This window comes from Podarcis filfolensis (assembly GCF_964270895.1).
Source record: "Podarcis filfolensis genome assembly, chromosome: 2".
Lineage (NCBI taxonomy): Eukaryota > Metazoa > Chordata > Lepidosauria > Squamata > Lacertidae > Podarcis > Podarcis filfolensis.
The window spans coordinates 41,527,834-41,544,295 of NC_139605.1; the positions used below are offsets into that span (position 1 = coordinate 41,527,834).

Below are 16,462 nucleotides of genomic sequence, written 5' to 3' on the forward strand. Positions count from 1 at the left end.
TACATTTCCAACATTTATTATCGGGCAGGTGATATATTTTTGCAAGCTTGACTGGGGTCATGTACCACCTGTAAATCATTTTCATAATATTCTCTCTTAAGGCATTACATGCCATAAATTTTATACCGGTGGTCCACAACTGTTCCCAGTCCGCAAACATAATGTTATGTCCAACATCTTGTGCCCATTTGATCATAGCAGATTTCACCGTTTCATCCTGAGTGTTCCATTTCAACAGCAAGTTATACATCCTTGACAAAATCTTAGTTTTGGGTTCTAACAGTTCTGTTTCTAATTTTGATTTTTCCACCTGGAAGCCAATTTTCTTGTCCAAATTATATGCCTCCATTATCTGATAGTAATGAAGCCAATCTCGCACTTTGTTTTTTAGTTTCTCAAAACTCTGCAATTTTAGTCTATCTCCCTCTTGTTCCAAGATTTCCCAATATTTCGGCCATTTGGCCTCCATATTGAGCTTTTTCTGAGCTTTTGCTTCCATTGGTGACAGCCACCTTGGTGTTTTATTTTCCAATAAATCCTTATATCTTGTCCAAACATTGAACAAAGCTTTCCTGACAATATGGTTCTTAAATGCTTTATGTGCTTTAACCTTGTCGTACCACAAATATGCATGCCACCCCAAAACATTGTTAAAACCTTCTAAAAGCAGTTGTGGTTTCCTGGCAGGTCAAGTCTGGCCTGTGAACTGGAGGTTCCCCACTCCTGAACTGCTTCTTCTGTTGGCCATTACCCTTAACCTCCTGCCCTGACTCATCTGCTGTGTTCTCATTGCTCTGTCCTCACCACTCATCCTTTCTACAATCAGCTGCGTGGAATGCTCAGAGTTTGACATGAAATAAAAGTCTGAATTAACCTGCCACAATGAAAATCCACAGTGCTCAAAAGATAGATCTGATTCATCCATTGGTCCATGGCTGTCTTGCTGTTGACATATAACAGCCCTAAACAACTTCAGGCCAGGGTACCTGAAAGACTGCCTGCCCGTAGAAATAGATCACTTCAATCATATGTGATCTTACTTGTAGCATCAAGTCCTGTGGGCTCTTTTGCCCTTGCATTTTGAAATGCTCTTCCTTCTGCCATACTTCTGTTATGTTTTACAGATCTTTAAAAGACCTATTTCTTCTCCCACGCTTTCCCTGACCACTGCATTTGGTTGCTGAAGCTGGACCCCTGTACCTGACAACTGTGACTTGTGTTTTATCCATTGTTACAATGATGTGGGATGCGTGGTTTTATACTGTTCTATATTCTGAGTTTTGTATGCCACTTAAGAGATTTTTTGTGATATTAAGCTGGTAACAAGTGCTCTTAAATAAAGCCACAGCAAGGGAGCAGTTACGTGTAGCAAACCATATGTAAGAGAAGCTCTCTACATTGTTCATATAGATTAGCCATGTCAATGCAACCCCCCCCCCATTTTTATTTATTTATTTTTGCTGGAATTGCACTGGCATGGCTGGAATCCATCCAACCTGCCTGATGAGCTGCTCATGGTCATGTTGAGCTCTACCCATGTAGCTGTGCTGCAACTGGTTACCCATGTGCCTGCTTGCACGTATGAGGATTTCAAAACAGATTAATATTTCACAGACCATTTCCCGCAACTGAATAAACAGGCTGCAGTGACAGCTGAGCCAGTCTTTTCCTCATCTCACTCTCAGAGACAGAAGACAACAGTCCTACAGCAACAGATAATAAATTGTTATTTTTTTTGTGTCATGATTTCAACAGCAGAGATAGAGGCAATATTGTTCTCACTTTCATCTTTGATGACAAAGATCCTGTACAGCTATGGTGCAATCCAAACCCTTATGGTCTAAAAGCTGAAACTTGGAAGAGATCCAGATTCCCATTAAGTGATTACATGTTTTACTATTAAGATAATGTATGGACTGTTTAACCTAACCATAAGGCCCTCATTTGTTACATTGGGCTTTCTTTCCTATTCTGCAACTATTCACTTCCTTGACACACAGAATAAATCCCTTTCTCCTGAGGAAGCTTTTAAATTGATTTTTTTTTTTATTGCTCCATATAAAACTTCACTCTTCTATCTACAATAAATTATTCTCTGCCTCAGATGAAAGCTTCCATTGTAGCCACCACACCTTTTTTTGCTGTTCGCAACCTATTTAAGTATCACTCTTACACTCTTGAGATCTTCCAACAACTGTCATCCTCCTGTTTAGTCAGACGCTGTGAAGTTCATAGGCTGGTTTTCCTACCACAACATCTGCTTTGCATTAAACTATTGGCAGCACTTACTAGGGACTCTCAAGTAACTCCAAGCAATTAACCAGATGATGCTGTCAGGTGCACTTCTCATACCTCTCAGCTGTAGCACCTGTTCGAGTCATTGTTCCCTACAGTGTAGCTGACCTCAGATCCTGTATCCAAAACGCTAGACACTAAAGGCTTGCTTACATTAAACTCTCCCATTATCGTTGCAGCTGAGTAAGAAGCAGTTTACCAGATCTTTGTGGTGTTGACACAGCTTCATGGAAGCTGCTGTCCCGTCCCGTCCCCATGCGAGGAAAAACGCTATGGATTCAAATTCAAACAAATTCTGTGCCCAAGAACTTAAAATCTGCATCATGAATTTAAACACATTTCCTAGAAGCAAGGCTGGCTTAAAGGGACCTTTCATTTACCACTATGTCCCTGTCTACATCTGTGTTCAAACTTACGATGAATATAATAGCCACACAGTCAGGAAACGAGCTCAAGGTGACTCAAGCCACAATTTCAAGGGGAAGGCAAAAAAGAAAGCCCAGGATCACTGCTAGCTTCTTCGGTTCAAATATGTTGTGACAAATCCTGAACATGAGAAAAACAATTCACCAAAGTAAAACTGAATTGGACTCTTGCATGAATTAATCTGGCATTTCTTACTGAGGAGAAAGATGGTAGGGGATAAGGCAAGAGAAAAGATGGATTTGGACATCTGTTCCAGGTAACCTGTAGGGACAGGGATCAATAGGTTATGCACTTGCGGCTGAAATCAATAACCCTTTGGTGTTCTAGGTTTCACCAGATATGACCCTCAAATTCTCAAGCTGCTCTTTACAACCAGGTCAACAGTAAAACCCTAGCAGTGCCCCATTTTGCACTGAAGCACTATACATTCTGTAGTTGCACAGAACAAAAATAGCTTGGCATACCACTAAGCTGGAGGAAACTCACACGGCCTGGCAGAACGTTTTCTAAAACAAAGCTGGTTGTGCATTTTGCCTCTTGAAGCCAAGATGTGACGGAAGAGCTCAAAGGAAACATGCAGGTGGCATTAACAGGTGTAATGCCTTAATTTAAGTCAGAGATCCCACTTTAAATTACATTATTTCAATTGCCATGCTGTGATATCAGTTCATAACTCCCACTGGGAAGTTCCATCAGCTGAGGGAGGTTTTCTTCCGCTGACTGTAGCTCTTGCAGCATGTGGAGTTTACCTGGAACCTGACCGCATTATTAATGAAGTTCGCTGCTGGGTTACTTTTTGCAACAGTGATTCTCACTGGCACCACACATCCTCTCTCGTCTCAACACACTGTCACTTATCATATGATGCAATGTTCTTGCAGCGAGTGTGGCAACATAAATTACCTTTAAGCATCTTGCTAATTAGCATCAATGCACTTACTAAATGAGACTCAAGAACAGACAGCTCTTGAACCCTTAAGCTACTCTTTGGTATACGAATTTTCTATAAAAGATTTGGTTCATTTCCAAATATTATTATTGGCATCTTCGATCCATCAACACTTGCATCACCACCAAACTGGAAGCAATAGACGTACACTGAAAGTTAGAAAGCAGCTCAGAAATATTTGGGACAGAGGTTGCCGTCCTACAGTCACCGAGACACTGGAAACCTCCTGCTCGGTTCACTGTAAACAACCAGAACACTGTCTCCTAGCAATTGAAGCCTTGGGCTCACTAGGCCTAGCTATGCTACAGCAATTTAAAAAATAAACCTTGTTTTGATTGAAAATCAATAGATGGATAACTTAGCAAATCCTTGAAATCAGTGGCTAATTATTCTACAATACAGGATGCTATGATTAGGCTAGCTAAACTCCACTGTAAGTACCTACCAGAATGAACTCATGGGAGAAATGTCTTTAGGCTGGTGTGGGGAAAAAAGTTACAACTAAATTAAAAGCAAGTTACTGAACAACCAGAAGAGCTAGGTTTCTGGTGCTTGAACACAACAAAAGAGAAAATAGTGTGTTATGAAGAACAGAGCATGTGCTATAAAGGTAAAGGGACCCCTGACTGTTAGGTCCAGTCGCAGACGACTCTGGGGTTGCGGCACTCATCTTGCTTTACTGGCTGAGGGAGCCAGTCATGTGGCCAGCATGACTAAGCTGCTTCTGGCTAGCGAGAGCAGCACCGTGCCATTTACCTTCCCACCAGAGTGGTACCTATTTATCTACTTGCACTTTGATGTGCTTTCGAACTGCTAGGTTGGCAGGAGCAGGGACCAAGCAACAGGAGTTCACCCCATTGCGGCGGTTCGAACCACCAACCTTCTGATTGGCAAGCCCTAGGCTCTGTGATTTAGACCACAGCACCAACCGCGTGGGTGGCGCTGTGGGTAAAACCTCAGTGCCTAGGACTTGCCGATCGCATGGTCGGCGGTTCGAATCCCCACGGCGGGGTGAGCTCCCGTCGTTCGGTCCCAGCTCCTGCGCACCTAGCAGTTCGAAAGCACCCCCAAGTGCAAGTAGATAAATACGTACCGCTTTATAGCGGGAAGGCAATGGCGTTTCCGTGCGCTGCGCTGGTGCTGGCTCGCCAGAGCAGCTTCGTCACGCTGGCCACGTGACCCGGAAGTGTCTTCGGACAGCGCTGGCTCCCGGCCTCTTAAGCGAGATGAGCACGCAACCCCAGAGTCGGACACGACTGGCCCGTATGGGCAGGGGTACCTTTACCTTTACCAACCGCGTCCCTGAGTATGTGCTATAGATGCTGGCAATTTAACCTGGAAAGAAACTGATCATCAAAAGCATAACTCATCAGTTGGGAGTTCACTTCTCTGGATTGCTCAAAAAGCAAATCCTCTTAAAAACCAATACAGAGTATCCCTAAACCAAAAGGGATGAGTTAGTCCACTAGTTATTTTTCTTCTGTATACAGACAAAAAGATGGCAAAAGATGGACTCAAAAATGCATTTTAAGGTGCTGGAAAAAGAAAATGCTTGCTAAAGACAAGCTTGAGACACTGATCCTCAACTGTGAAAATAAAGAAGTTTTGGAGCACCCTTTCATACTGCATGCATAGACAGGGGATAGGCTGGCATTCTGCTCCATGAGAGGCATTTATGTCTCCCCAGGGAACTCAGCATCTCCCTATGGAAGGCGCCACATACAACTTTTTTTGTGCAGTTTTCTAAAAATGCTTGAAGCTATTTCCAAAATGCCCTACTCCTGTTTGGTTGAATTTAGTTATTAAAAAAAAATACTGTTCTCTCCCACCCTCACATCATCAATGAAGATCGCACCCCCAATGCAGTCTGATCCTTTCAGTTTTTTGATACAAAACTGGAATTCTGGCATCGAGCTGTTTGCAGAGGTCAGTGTGGAGTCTACTGTTTTGAATGTATTCTGCTCCCTGTTCCCCTGCACACTCTCTCGCACACACTCCTATAATCATGCACCAGGCAAGGTTGAAAAAACAAATGTTTCAGGTACATTCTGACAGGACATTAAATTAATGACAGGCTCCAGACCAATATCCATTATAAAGCAGTTGCCGAAAAATATTTTATGATGAAAGCACAACTTCCCATAACCAGTCATGATTGTCTCATTTACTTCAGAGCTCTTCACACAACATAATATAAAATGCTACCCGTGAAGTAAGAAGCATGAATTAATATGACTTACAAGTTCTAGGTCCACATCAATGTAAATAAGGAGCATGGGACAGCAGACAGGGCTGGTTTGCATCAGCTCCAACCCCACATATCCACTTTATCCAGTCCACAGAGGGGTGTGTTGGCAGGATGTGGCAGGGCCACTAATTGGAAGGGGCAAGGCTTCACCATCCTTACACTGGCCCCGTTTTTCTCTTGGCAGACAGGCAGATACTGAAGCAAAAGAGGACTTTTCACAAATAAGCAACTGAAACATAGGGAAGCCTGAACAGCACAAAGGCCAGTGCTTCTGATGAGTCACGGACCTGTTTTAAGACACAATTTCTTTAACACTAATTAATTGCCTATATCCCCTTCATGGATCACTGCCTTGCCGTGGCGAAGGGGCTTGAAGAACTCAGAGAAGCTATGAACTACGCCGAGCAGGGCACACAAGATGAACAGGTCATAGTGGAGAGTTTTGACCAAACGTGATCCACCTGGAGGAGGAACCGGCAAGCCACTCCAGTATCCTTGCCAAGAAAACTCCATGGACAAAGACAACAGGCATATAAAAGTTATGACGCTGGAAGATGAGCCCCTCAGGTCGGAAGGCGTCCAACATGCTACTGGGGAAGAGCGGAGGGCAAGTACAAGTAGATCCAGAGCTGATGAAGCGGCTGGGCCAAAGCCGAAAGGACGCTCAGTTGCGGATATGCCTGGAAGCGAAAGGAAAGTCCAATGCTGTAAAGAAAAATATTGCATAGGAACCTGGAATGTAAGAACCATGAACCTAGGTAAGTTGGAGGTGGTCAAAAATGAGATGGCAAGAATAAATATTGACATCCTGGGCATCAGTGAACTAAAATGGACGGGAATGGGCGAATTCAGTTCGGATGACCATCACATCTACTACTGTGGGCAAGAAACCCGTAAAAGAAATGGAGTGGCCCTCATAGTCAACAAAAGAGTGGCGAAAGCTGTACTGGGATGCAATCTCAAAAATGATAGAATGATCTCGATACGAATCCAAGGCAGACCTTTTAACATCACAGTAATCCAAGTTTATGCACCAACCACTGGTGCTGAAGAAACTGAAATAGACCAATTTTATGAAGACTTACAAGACCTTATAGAAGTGACACCAAAGAAGGATGTTCTTCTCATTATAGGGGATTGGAATGCTAAAGTAGGGAATCAAGAGATAAAAGGAACAACTGGCAAGTTTGGCCTTGGAGATCAAAATGAAGCAGGGCAAAGGCTAATAGAGTTCTGTCAAGAGAACAAGCTGGTCATCACAAACACGCTTTTCCAACAACACAAGAGACGTCTCTACACATGGACATCACCAGATGGGCAGTATCGAAATCAGATTGATTATATTCTCTGCAGCCAAAGATGGAGAAGCTCTATACAGTCAGCAAAAACAAGACCTGGAGCTGACTGTGGCTCAGATCATCAGCTTCTTATAGCAAAATTCAAGCTTAAACTGAAGAAAGTAGGAAAAACCACTGGGCCGGTAAGATACAATCTAAGTCAAATCCCTTATGAATACACAGTGGAAGTGAGGAACAGGTTTAAGGATTTAGATTTGCTGGACAGAGTGCCTGAAGAACTATGGATGGAGGCTCGTAACATTGTACAGGAGGCAGCAACGAAAACCATCCCAATGAAAAGGAAATGCAAGAAAGCAAAGTGGCTGTCCAACGAGGCCTTACAAATAGCGGAGGAGAGAAGGCAAGCAAAATGCGAGGGAGATAGTGAAAGATACAGGAAATTGAATGCAGATTTCCAAAGAATAGCAAGGAGAGACAAGAAGGCCTTCTTAAACGAGCAGTGCAAACAAATAGAGGAAAACAACAGAATGGGAAGAACCAGAGATCTGTTCAAGAAAATTGGAGATATGAAAGGAACATTTCGTACAAAGATTACCATAATAAAGGACAAAAGTGGTAAGGACCTAACAGAAGCAGAAGACATCAAGAAGAGGTGGCAAGAATACACAGAGGAATTATACCAGAAAGATATGGATGTCTCGTACACCCCAGGTAGTGTGATTGCTGACCTTGAGCCAGACATCCTGGAAAGTGAAGTCAAATGGGCCTTAGAAAGCACTGCAAATAACAAGGCCAGTGGAAGTGATGGTATTCCAGCTGAACTATTTAAAATTTTAAAAGATGATGCTGTTAAGGTGCTACACTCAATATGCCAGCAAATTTGGAAAACTCAGCAGTGGCCAGAAGATTGGAGAAGATCAGTCTACATCCCAATCCCAAAGAAGGGCAGTGCCAAAGAATGCTCCAACTACCGCACAATTGCACTCATTTCACACGCTAGCAAGGTTATGCTTAAAATTCTACAAGGAAGGCTCAAACAGTATGTGGATCGAGAACTCCCAGAAGTGCAAGCTGGATTTAGAAGAGGCAGAGGAACCAGAGACCAAATTGCAAACATGCGCTGGATTATGGAGAAAGCTAGAGAGTTCCAGAAAGACATCTACTTCTGCTTCATTGACTATGCAAAAGCCTTTGACTGTGTCGACCACAGCAAACTATGGCAAGCTCTTAAAGAAATGGGAGTGCCTGATCACCTCATCTGTCTCCTGAGAAATCTCTATGTGGGACAAGAAGCTACAGTTAGAACTGGATATGGAACAACTGATTGGTTCAAAATTGGGAAAGGCGTACGACAAGGCTGTATTTTGTCTCCCTGCTTATTTAATTTATACGCAGAATACATCATGCGAAAGGCTGGGCTGGATGAATCCCAAGCTGGAATTAAGATTGCCGGAAGAAATATCAACAACCTCAGATATGCAGATGACACAACCTTGATGGCAGAAAGTGAGGAGGAATTAAAGAACCTTTTAATGAGGGTGAAAGAGGAGAGTGCAAAATATGGTCTGAAGCTCAACATCAAAAAAACGAAGATCATGGCCACTGGTCCCATCACCTCCTGGCAAATAGAAGGGGAAGAAATGGAGGCAGTGAGAGATTTTACTTTCTTGGGCTCCATGATCACTGCAGATGGTGACAGCAGCCACGAAATTAAAAGACGCCTGCTTCTTGGGAGAAGGGCAATGACAGGCCTAGACAGCATCTTGAGAAGTAGAGACGTCACCTTGCCAACAAAGGTCCGTATAGTTAAAGCCATGGTTTTCCCAGTAGTGATGTATGGAAGTGAGAGCTGGACCATAAAGAAGGCTGATCGCCGAAGAATTGATGCTTTTGAATTATGGTGCTGGAGAAGACTCTTGAGAGTCCCATGGACTGCAAGAAGATCAAATGCATCCATTCTTAATGAAATCAGCCCTGAGTGCTCACTGGAAGGACAGATCGTGAAGCTGAGGCTCCAGTACTTTGGCCACCTCATGAGAAGAGAAGACTCCCTGGAGAAGACACTGATGCTGGGAAAGATGGAGGGCACAAGGAGAAGGGGGCGACAGAGGATGAGATGGTTGGATAGTGTTTTCGAGGTTACCAGCATGAGTTTGACTAAACTGCGGGAGGTAGTGGAGGACAGAGGTGCCTGGCGTGCTCTGGTCCATGGGGTCGCGAAGAGTCGGACACGACTAAACGACTAAACAACAACAACAATTGCCTATATTAAGACACAAGTGTATTCTGAAAATTATAGGGCCTTGTACACGTGCTGTGGGGGTTTGGGGGGAGGGAACTGGGGGATTTTTGCATTTTCAAAAAATTGGAAGCTTCATACGTGCATTAAAATATTACAATTAAGTATGTTGCACCCTCCCATCATTGATAGAGGGGAGTGTTTCTCCCACTGCAAATGGCAAGTGTGAGGGAGGTTAGGACAGTGGTTGGAGTTAGAGACTTATGATCCCCTTCTTCCACGCCTGTTCCAAAAGAGGCTACCCCCCACCCCAAATATGGGGGAGGGAATCAACGATGCAAGAGTAAACTATGTGACAAACATCACCTCTAGTTTGACTCTTAAGTAAGTAAATTATAACTATTAAGCATAAAAGCATGGTTTCTTTATGCAGCTGCTTCAGGCACAAGTTCAAGTTTCTAGCATTAGAACTAAATGCTTTAAGCCAAGCTGTGTTTGTTTCAAAGCAAATTCACATTTCAATGTTTATGCTATCCCTAGGAATTCTCCACTAAATACACCCTCACACTAGAGAGGAGGGTGTTATCACTCATCACTCTGATTCCTATTTGGGCTGAAGCAATCTGTTCTTTCACTTTCCATAATTGCTAACATGTCTGACTTGGCTATAATTACTGCCACTATTGTTACAACATTTGCTCAGGCTTAGCCGTCTGGCCCCTTCATCAGTAGTTGGACAGGCCTGTTATTAGCCTCTCTCTATTATAATCCACATTAGAAGGAGGTTTGAAACCACTGCTGCTCTCCTCTGCATTCAGGGAGTCACAGTATTCTCAGTAGACACAGAAAGCCAGCTTCAGAGATACTTTCTAAACAGCTGCCTGATTTTGTGTGGGTGTATGTACACACAGACACAAATGTACGTATACATAAACATCAAGAAATACATGCATTAGTCGAGCTCTGAATCCTTTGTAATGGCTATCATCCAACACAGGCTCCCTTTGGGAGTAACTGCCACATAGCTTTTCCTTTTCCTTTTCAGCATTACAAATGCCTTCACATTTCATCCACATCAATACACTCGAGCTCCAATGCACTATATATTCTGCACATGGAGATCAGGTGTGAAAGACGGGTCATTGGATTTGCAAACACTAGAGATAAAGAGAAGTACTGTGTGTTAGCTCTCCGCCCCCCCCCATGATCAGTTTCTAAATACAGTATACCATGAACACCTTGGGTTGTATGCAACTCACCCTTGAACGTGCCCACATTAGAGCTTGACTTTCTGCTGTGAAAGTTTGGACCAAATGCATGTATCACATCCCTTGGGCAATGAGAAGCAGGTATAGGCCAAGCATCTTAGGGTGCACCTCATCTGATATACTATCCCATCTTTCATTCTGCAAAATATTCTTTTTATTTTTAATCATTTGCCTGGCCCAACTATAAGAAATCACAGTCAATTTAAGTGCATCGCAATACCAGGCCACTGAGGGACAAACCAAGGACAAACATCAGCAAAAGAGCTTTGAAGAAGACCTGAAATGGAGGGGTGCTAAGTGACACAGTCACTACTAGGAAGCACCGTAAAGTGAGGCTTCCTTTAGCAAGGAGACACTCTCTCTAGCCCAGAGTCACCTTCAAGTCTCACGAGTCTTGTCATTTGACCCCTACCCTGTCAACACACCATGTGAGACACGCCAAGCAGCCCATCTCCTCGGAGCAGGCCCTGCGCCACTTGACACAATTCAAAGCGGCACGGCGTCGCCGAGACCCAGAGGCCAGTGCCGCCTAACTTTCCAGAAGGTGCGCGCACCATTCTCACCGGGTGCCCAGCAGCTCTCTAAAGGCAGCAAAGCCCCCGGGGGTGGGGGACGCTTCCGCCCCTTCCTTCCACAGTCCCGAAGTGCTTCTTCTGTGCCCGGAGCTGCACCCAGGCTACATAGGCGGCACTAGGAAGCCCTGGCCAGGGGCACCTTCCTGCCCCATGGACCTGCGCAGCGACAAAAAGGTGTGCGCGGGAGAGCGAAGCAGTCGTAAACACGAGCGGCGCGCGAGGCAGATCCGGACTGGCCTCCTTCCCTCGAAGTTATGGGCTGCGCCTGGAAAACCCCCCAGGACCAGCTGCGTGCCTGTGCTTTGCACACCTGGAAGGGGGGGGCACGGGCGCAAGGCCCACCCCCCACCCATGGCAGACGGGGAGCAGCAGCAGGAGGAGGAAGGGGCCGGAGCCCCGCCGCGCCCCCCTCGAGGCAGCCGTCCCCGCCGCCGCCTCCCTCGCCCCCCTGCCCCCGCCGCCGCCCGCCCCCCCGCCTGACCTGTAGGCGCTGCAGGTAAGAGGCCGGCACGTAGCCCGTCTCCCCGGAGCCCGCCCGGGTCACCAGCCACCAGTGCTGGTTGCTCCGCTCCAGCAGCAGGAAGGTCTCTCCGGCGCCGAAGGCCAGGGAGCTGGGCTCGGCCGAGCGGAAGCCGTACAGGGCCCGGTACATGGCGGCCGCGAAGGTGGGGCGGGGTGGGGGGGGGAAACACACTACAGGGCAGCGGACCCGAAGGGGACCCTCCGGTCAAGTGCCAGCGCCGCCTCCTCCGCCGCTGCCGCCGGCTCCCGATGCAAAACACGGCTCCCCATGCTCCGCCCCCGCCCCGGGCTGCGTCACCCTCGCCGGCGATGTCAGCGCGCAGCCACGCCCCCTGCCGGGCTCGCGGGGCTGCGGCGCCACCTGCTGGGCTGCCGCTCTATGAGGGAGGCGGGAAGCGCGGCCGGCGGCGGAAAGAGCAACAGCGCCCCAAGTGGCTGCTGCTGCTGCTGCTGCTGCTGCTGCTGCTGTTATTGGGTCAAGTTGTCCCTCGCCCCGCCTTGGGGGAACGTCTCCGGCGCCCCTCTATACTAAAATTCTCTCACGCTGCATTTCCCCTTATTCTTATTCTTATTAGAAATAGTAGCAGTAGAATAAGAATAAGAAGAATTCTATTATTTGTGCCCCACCCATCTAGCTGGGTGGCTTACAGCAAATATAAAACCGTAGTGTGGTTTTATATATATTTGTGTGTGCACCCTCATTTTTCATTCATGGGTCTCAAAGTGACTTACAGGTTTTTAGAAACTGCCAAAAAACAAACATAGGTAGATAGATATTCTATTAAAAGCATACAATCACAACAACAAGAAAGCTCTTACAGGCCTTTCTTTCCTGATGCATCCACAATAACTGCACACTGAGGAGGGCAGTTTCACCATCAAATTTCACTGCAGCTAATCTAGCCCAGGCATGGAGGCAGTGGAGAGAAGAGTTTGAACTCTTATCTGGTTCTTGCTTTGAAGAGAGAGGAGGAAAATCACAAAGTAAAGCTGTCGTATTGCTTTACTGGAGACAAGGGGCAAGAAGGACATGTCTCTTGGCCTAATCACTGGCAGTACTCTGGAGGAGATATTTTAAGGAACTGGATGAATACTGTATACCTGAACAAAATGAAACAGTGGGACACTGCCAAGTTCTTTATGAGGGAACATGGTGCTGAAGGCAGATGCTTATGTTGCTGTATTAAGGACTCTAGCATCAACCTGTAATTTTAGGGTGACTCTCTCATCAGATTCACAATTGTTTGGGGGACAAGAGATCAGCATTTGCATGAGCAGCTGTTGCGAGAAACCAGATTAACACTACATCGCTGCCTGGACGTACGCAGGTCAGCAGAACTTTCTAAAGCAAGAATTAGAATACTAGCAGGCACCCAAGAGACACAGGTGCATGCTGTCCAACGGTCCGGACATCACTATAAATAGGATGTGCCACCTAGTGAAGGAGCATGCAGGAGACAAGGCCTGTATTGCGGGAACCAGCATGTAAAGAGAAAAGAAAAATGCCTAGCATATGGACAGCACTGCAAAGCATGTGGCAAGTTTTCAAAGCTAGTGCAGGAGGGTGAAATCTCAGAGACAGACAGTGAAAGCAGCGCAGGAAGACATTGATGAATCTAAGCACTGGGATGATGTCCTAAGCTGACTTTGGGATCACTGTTAGTGAGAAATACTGGAGCAGTGGGGATCAGTACCTACCCTTACTGCACTCTTTGCTCATATGCTTTTGAGCAAAAAGCCATTTCCCTTTCAGCTACAATCTGCTGCCAGTGACACTGGTTAATGTAAAGACATACTGTACATTGAACTGTGTCACCAGCTGCATATTATGTACAACAAGACTACAGTGGTACCTCGGGTTACATACGCTTCAGGTTACAGACTCCGCTAACCCAGAAATAGTACCTCAGGTTAATAACTTTGCTTCAGGATGAGAACAGAAATCGTGCTCCGGCGGCGCGGCAGCAGCAGCAGGGCCCATTAGCTAAAGTGGTGCTTCAGGTTAAGAACAGTTTCAGGTTAAGAACGGACCACCGGAACGAATTAAGTACTTAACCCGAGGTACCACTGTATCCTGAAACCTGTGGACAAGTGCAGACGTCTTCTTTTTTTACATTCGAGAGGCATATCAATTTTATGAAATAAATAAGTAAAGGAATTGCAAAAAAATTGGAACAATTAGATGTAAATCTACTGTAAAAACACAAAGGTGTTTTTTTTTTTTTACAGTCTGTAGTGGGCCAAGGCTTGTTTGTTTGTTTGTTGTTGGCTATTATGTTGAAAAAAGCTCCGGAGTGCCAGTTCTCACACACTCCCTTTTGGCTCTGCCAGCACAGTTTTCTAACATCCTGGAAGTGATGCTAGCCAGGCGGAAAGCAGAGATTGCTCCCTTCACTCTTGCCAGGAGTGGGGAGAGGATGAATGAGGACAAGGGAATGAGAGGGGAGGCTGGGTATTGCCTGCAGGCATCTCTAGCGTAAGCAATGTGGTCGCTTTCAGAACATTTAAATGTTCAGTCACCTTATACTCAAGAGAAACTGTCACCTTCAAGACGCACCTTTATTAAGGTACTGCACTATGTAAATGCATGCAAAACACAACTGATTAGTCACTTGCCAAGTTTTCTTTATTTTTTAAACAGAACACAGAGTTCTATTCATTTAAAGCATCTGAAATTGGTATGACAATCCCAGTGAAAATGAACTGTACAGAGCACATATCTCCTTTCACTCTCCGCTACCTGACAAGGACAGAGAGAGAGGCACAGTAAGACTGAAAGGCTGATAATGGAAAACAGAGAATAAAAGGAACTGTTTCAAGGAGGCTTGACTATGACAGTCTTTTTCATGAGTTATGGTAGAGGCAAGAAAGTAGAACGATCCAACAGAGCTTGGGAGCTACACAAGTAAAAACAGGGGGGGGGGATTGAGAGTTGTATCTAACAAGGCCCTAGTCACAGTAGAGACATTAAAATTAATTCTAGGACTAACCACAGCCCCAACTGCATGAATGCCCCACGAATACTTTTTTTTTAGACCTGTAAATAAAAGAGGCTTCCATGTATTATTCAAGCCATACCCACATTTAAAGCACATTGCTTCTTCCAAAGAATCATGTGAAGTGTAGTTTGTTAAAGTGCTGAGAATTGTAAATCTATGAGAGGTAAACTGCAGTTGCTATGATTTATTTTATTTGTTTGAGGGAGCCAGGTGCTTCAAATGGGCTTTAAATGTATGGTATGGATGTAACCTTATCAGTCTCTGAATTGAGATTGAAATGTATGGTATGGATGTAACCTTATCAGTCTCTGAATTGAGATTGAAAGCTGGCTCTTGAGTCCTCACAGAGTGTTATAGCTCCAAGTACAGAGCTCCAAGGACAAAGGACTGTTAGATTGCCACAAGTGGAATCTGCAACGAAGTGTTGCAGCATGGAGTTCTCCTGCTGAGAATTCCAACCAGCCAGCCATTCCCTCCTTCCTGGATACTCCATGTCATTTACACTCCCACTGAGTTTTTCCTTTTCTGAGCTTCCTTCCCTCCCCAACCAAAATCAACCAGCATTCTGTGACTTCAGATAGTCCTCTTTTGCAGAGTTCCCATTGTAATCTTTTCGTAGGCAGTTGTTTGTACTTTTGCAAACCTTGGGGTTCCTCCAAGATTGCTGATAACTCTCGTGTTTGTGTGTCTGGTCTCTCTCTCTCTCTCTCTCTCTCTCTCTCTCTCTCTCTCTCTCTCTCTGTGTGTGTGTGTGTGTGTGTGGCTAACAATATCCATGAAGCTTTAGTTCAGCAAATGCTCAGTAGAGGGCGATCGGAGCTTGCAAAACAGAGCTCTTTCGCTATCCAATTCCTTCGTAAATTACCAAATATAGAAAAGCCCTCGAGCTCTGCCTTCTGCTTTCTTTGAACTGTTTTGTTTTGCTTTCGGAAGTCATGGTTTACTTTTATTCCCTACCAGCTAAAAATAAAAATATAAAAATGCACAGATCTAGAACAGTGTGGCAACATGCTGTGGCATGATCTTTTGCAGGCAATGGCCTAATTTGCCAGCTTTCGGGTATGTGAGATTTTCACCCCAAACAGATATGGATTGAATCTAGTGGTAGATGACTGAAAGGATGGTGGAGAGCAGAGTGGGTGAAACTAGGAAGCAGGAGTCTGGTGAGCAAAAAAGTAAGATGGCCAAGAAAGCACAAATGAGGTGAAAGCTAGCTTTCCCAGAAGGAGACCAGAAATAAACAGGTACCTCCCTCCCTCCTTGTAAGAAGAGCCTGCTGGATCAGACCAAAGGCCCATCTGGTCCAGCATCCTGTTCTCACTGTGGCCAGCTAGATGCCCATGGGATGCTCACAAGCAGAACCTGAATGCTACAGCACTCTCCCTTCTTGTGATTCCCAGAAAGAGGTATTCAGAAGCATACTCCCATCAACAGTGGAGGCAGAATGTCACTAATATGGCTTGTAGTCAGTGAGAGCCTTATTATCCATGAATTTGTCCAGTCATAGGAACACACCCTGCCAATGCACATAGCACTAAAATGGAACCCCCAAGAACTTTACACAAGCCCCCCCTCCCCCGGCCAATTTTGCCAAATCATGGACTGACTGATGGTAAGCAAAATACATACTGGACAATTCCCAT

The 16,462-nt window shown here is 45.2% G+C and overlaps 1 protein-coding gene across 2 annotated transcripts in view; it reads right to left on the bottom strand.

Annotated features, from left to right (window-relative positions):
• The window catches only part of NCKIPSD (NCK interacting protein with SH3 domain), a 95,256-nt gene extending 83,122 nt beyond the window's left edge, over window positions 1-12,134 (bottom strand). The window contains exon 1 of one of the 2 annotated variants that reach the window (XM_083603028.1): window positions 11,780-12,134. In XM_083603028.1, coding sequence (XP_083459154.1) covers window positions 11,780-11,950 — 171 coding nt within the window. In that variant the 5' untranslated portion in view covers window positions 11,951-12,134. The remainder of the gene's footprint in view (window positions 1-11,779) is intronic. The other variant, XM_083603027.1, reaches the window with a different exon arrangement.
• Between the last annotated feature and the right edge of the window lie 4,328 nt (window positions 12,135-16,462).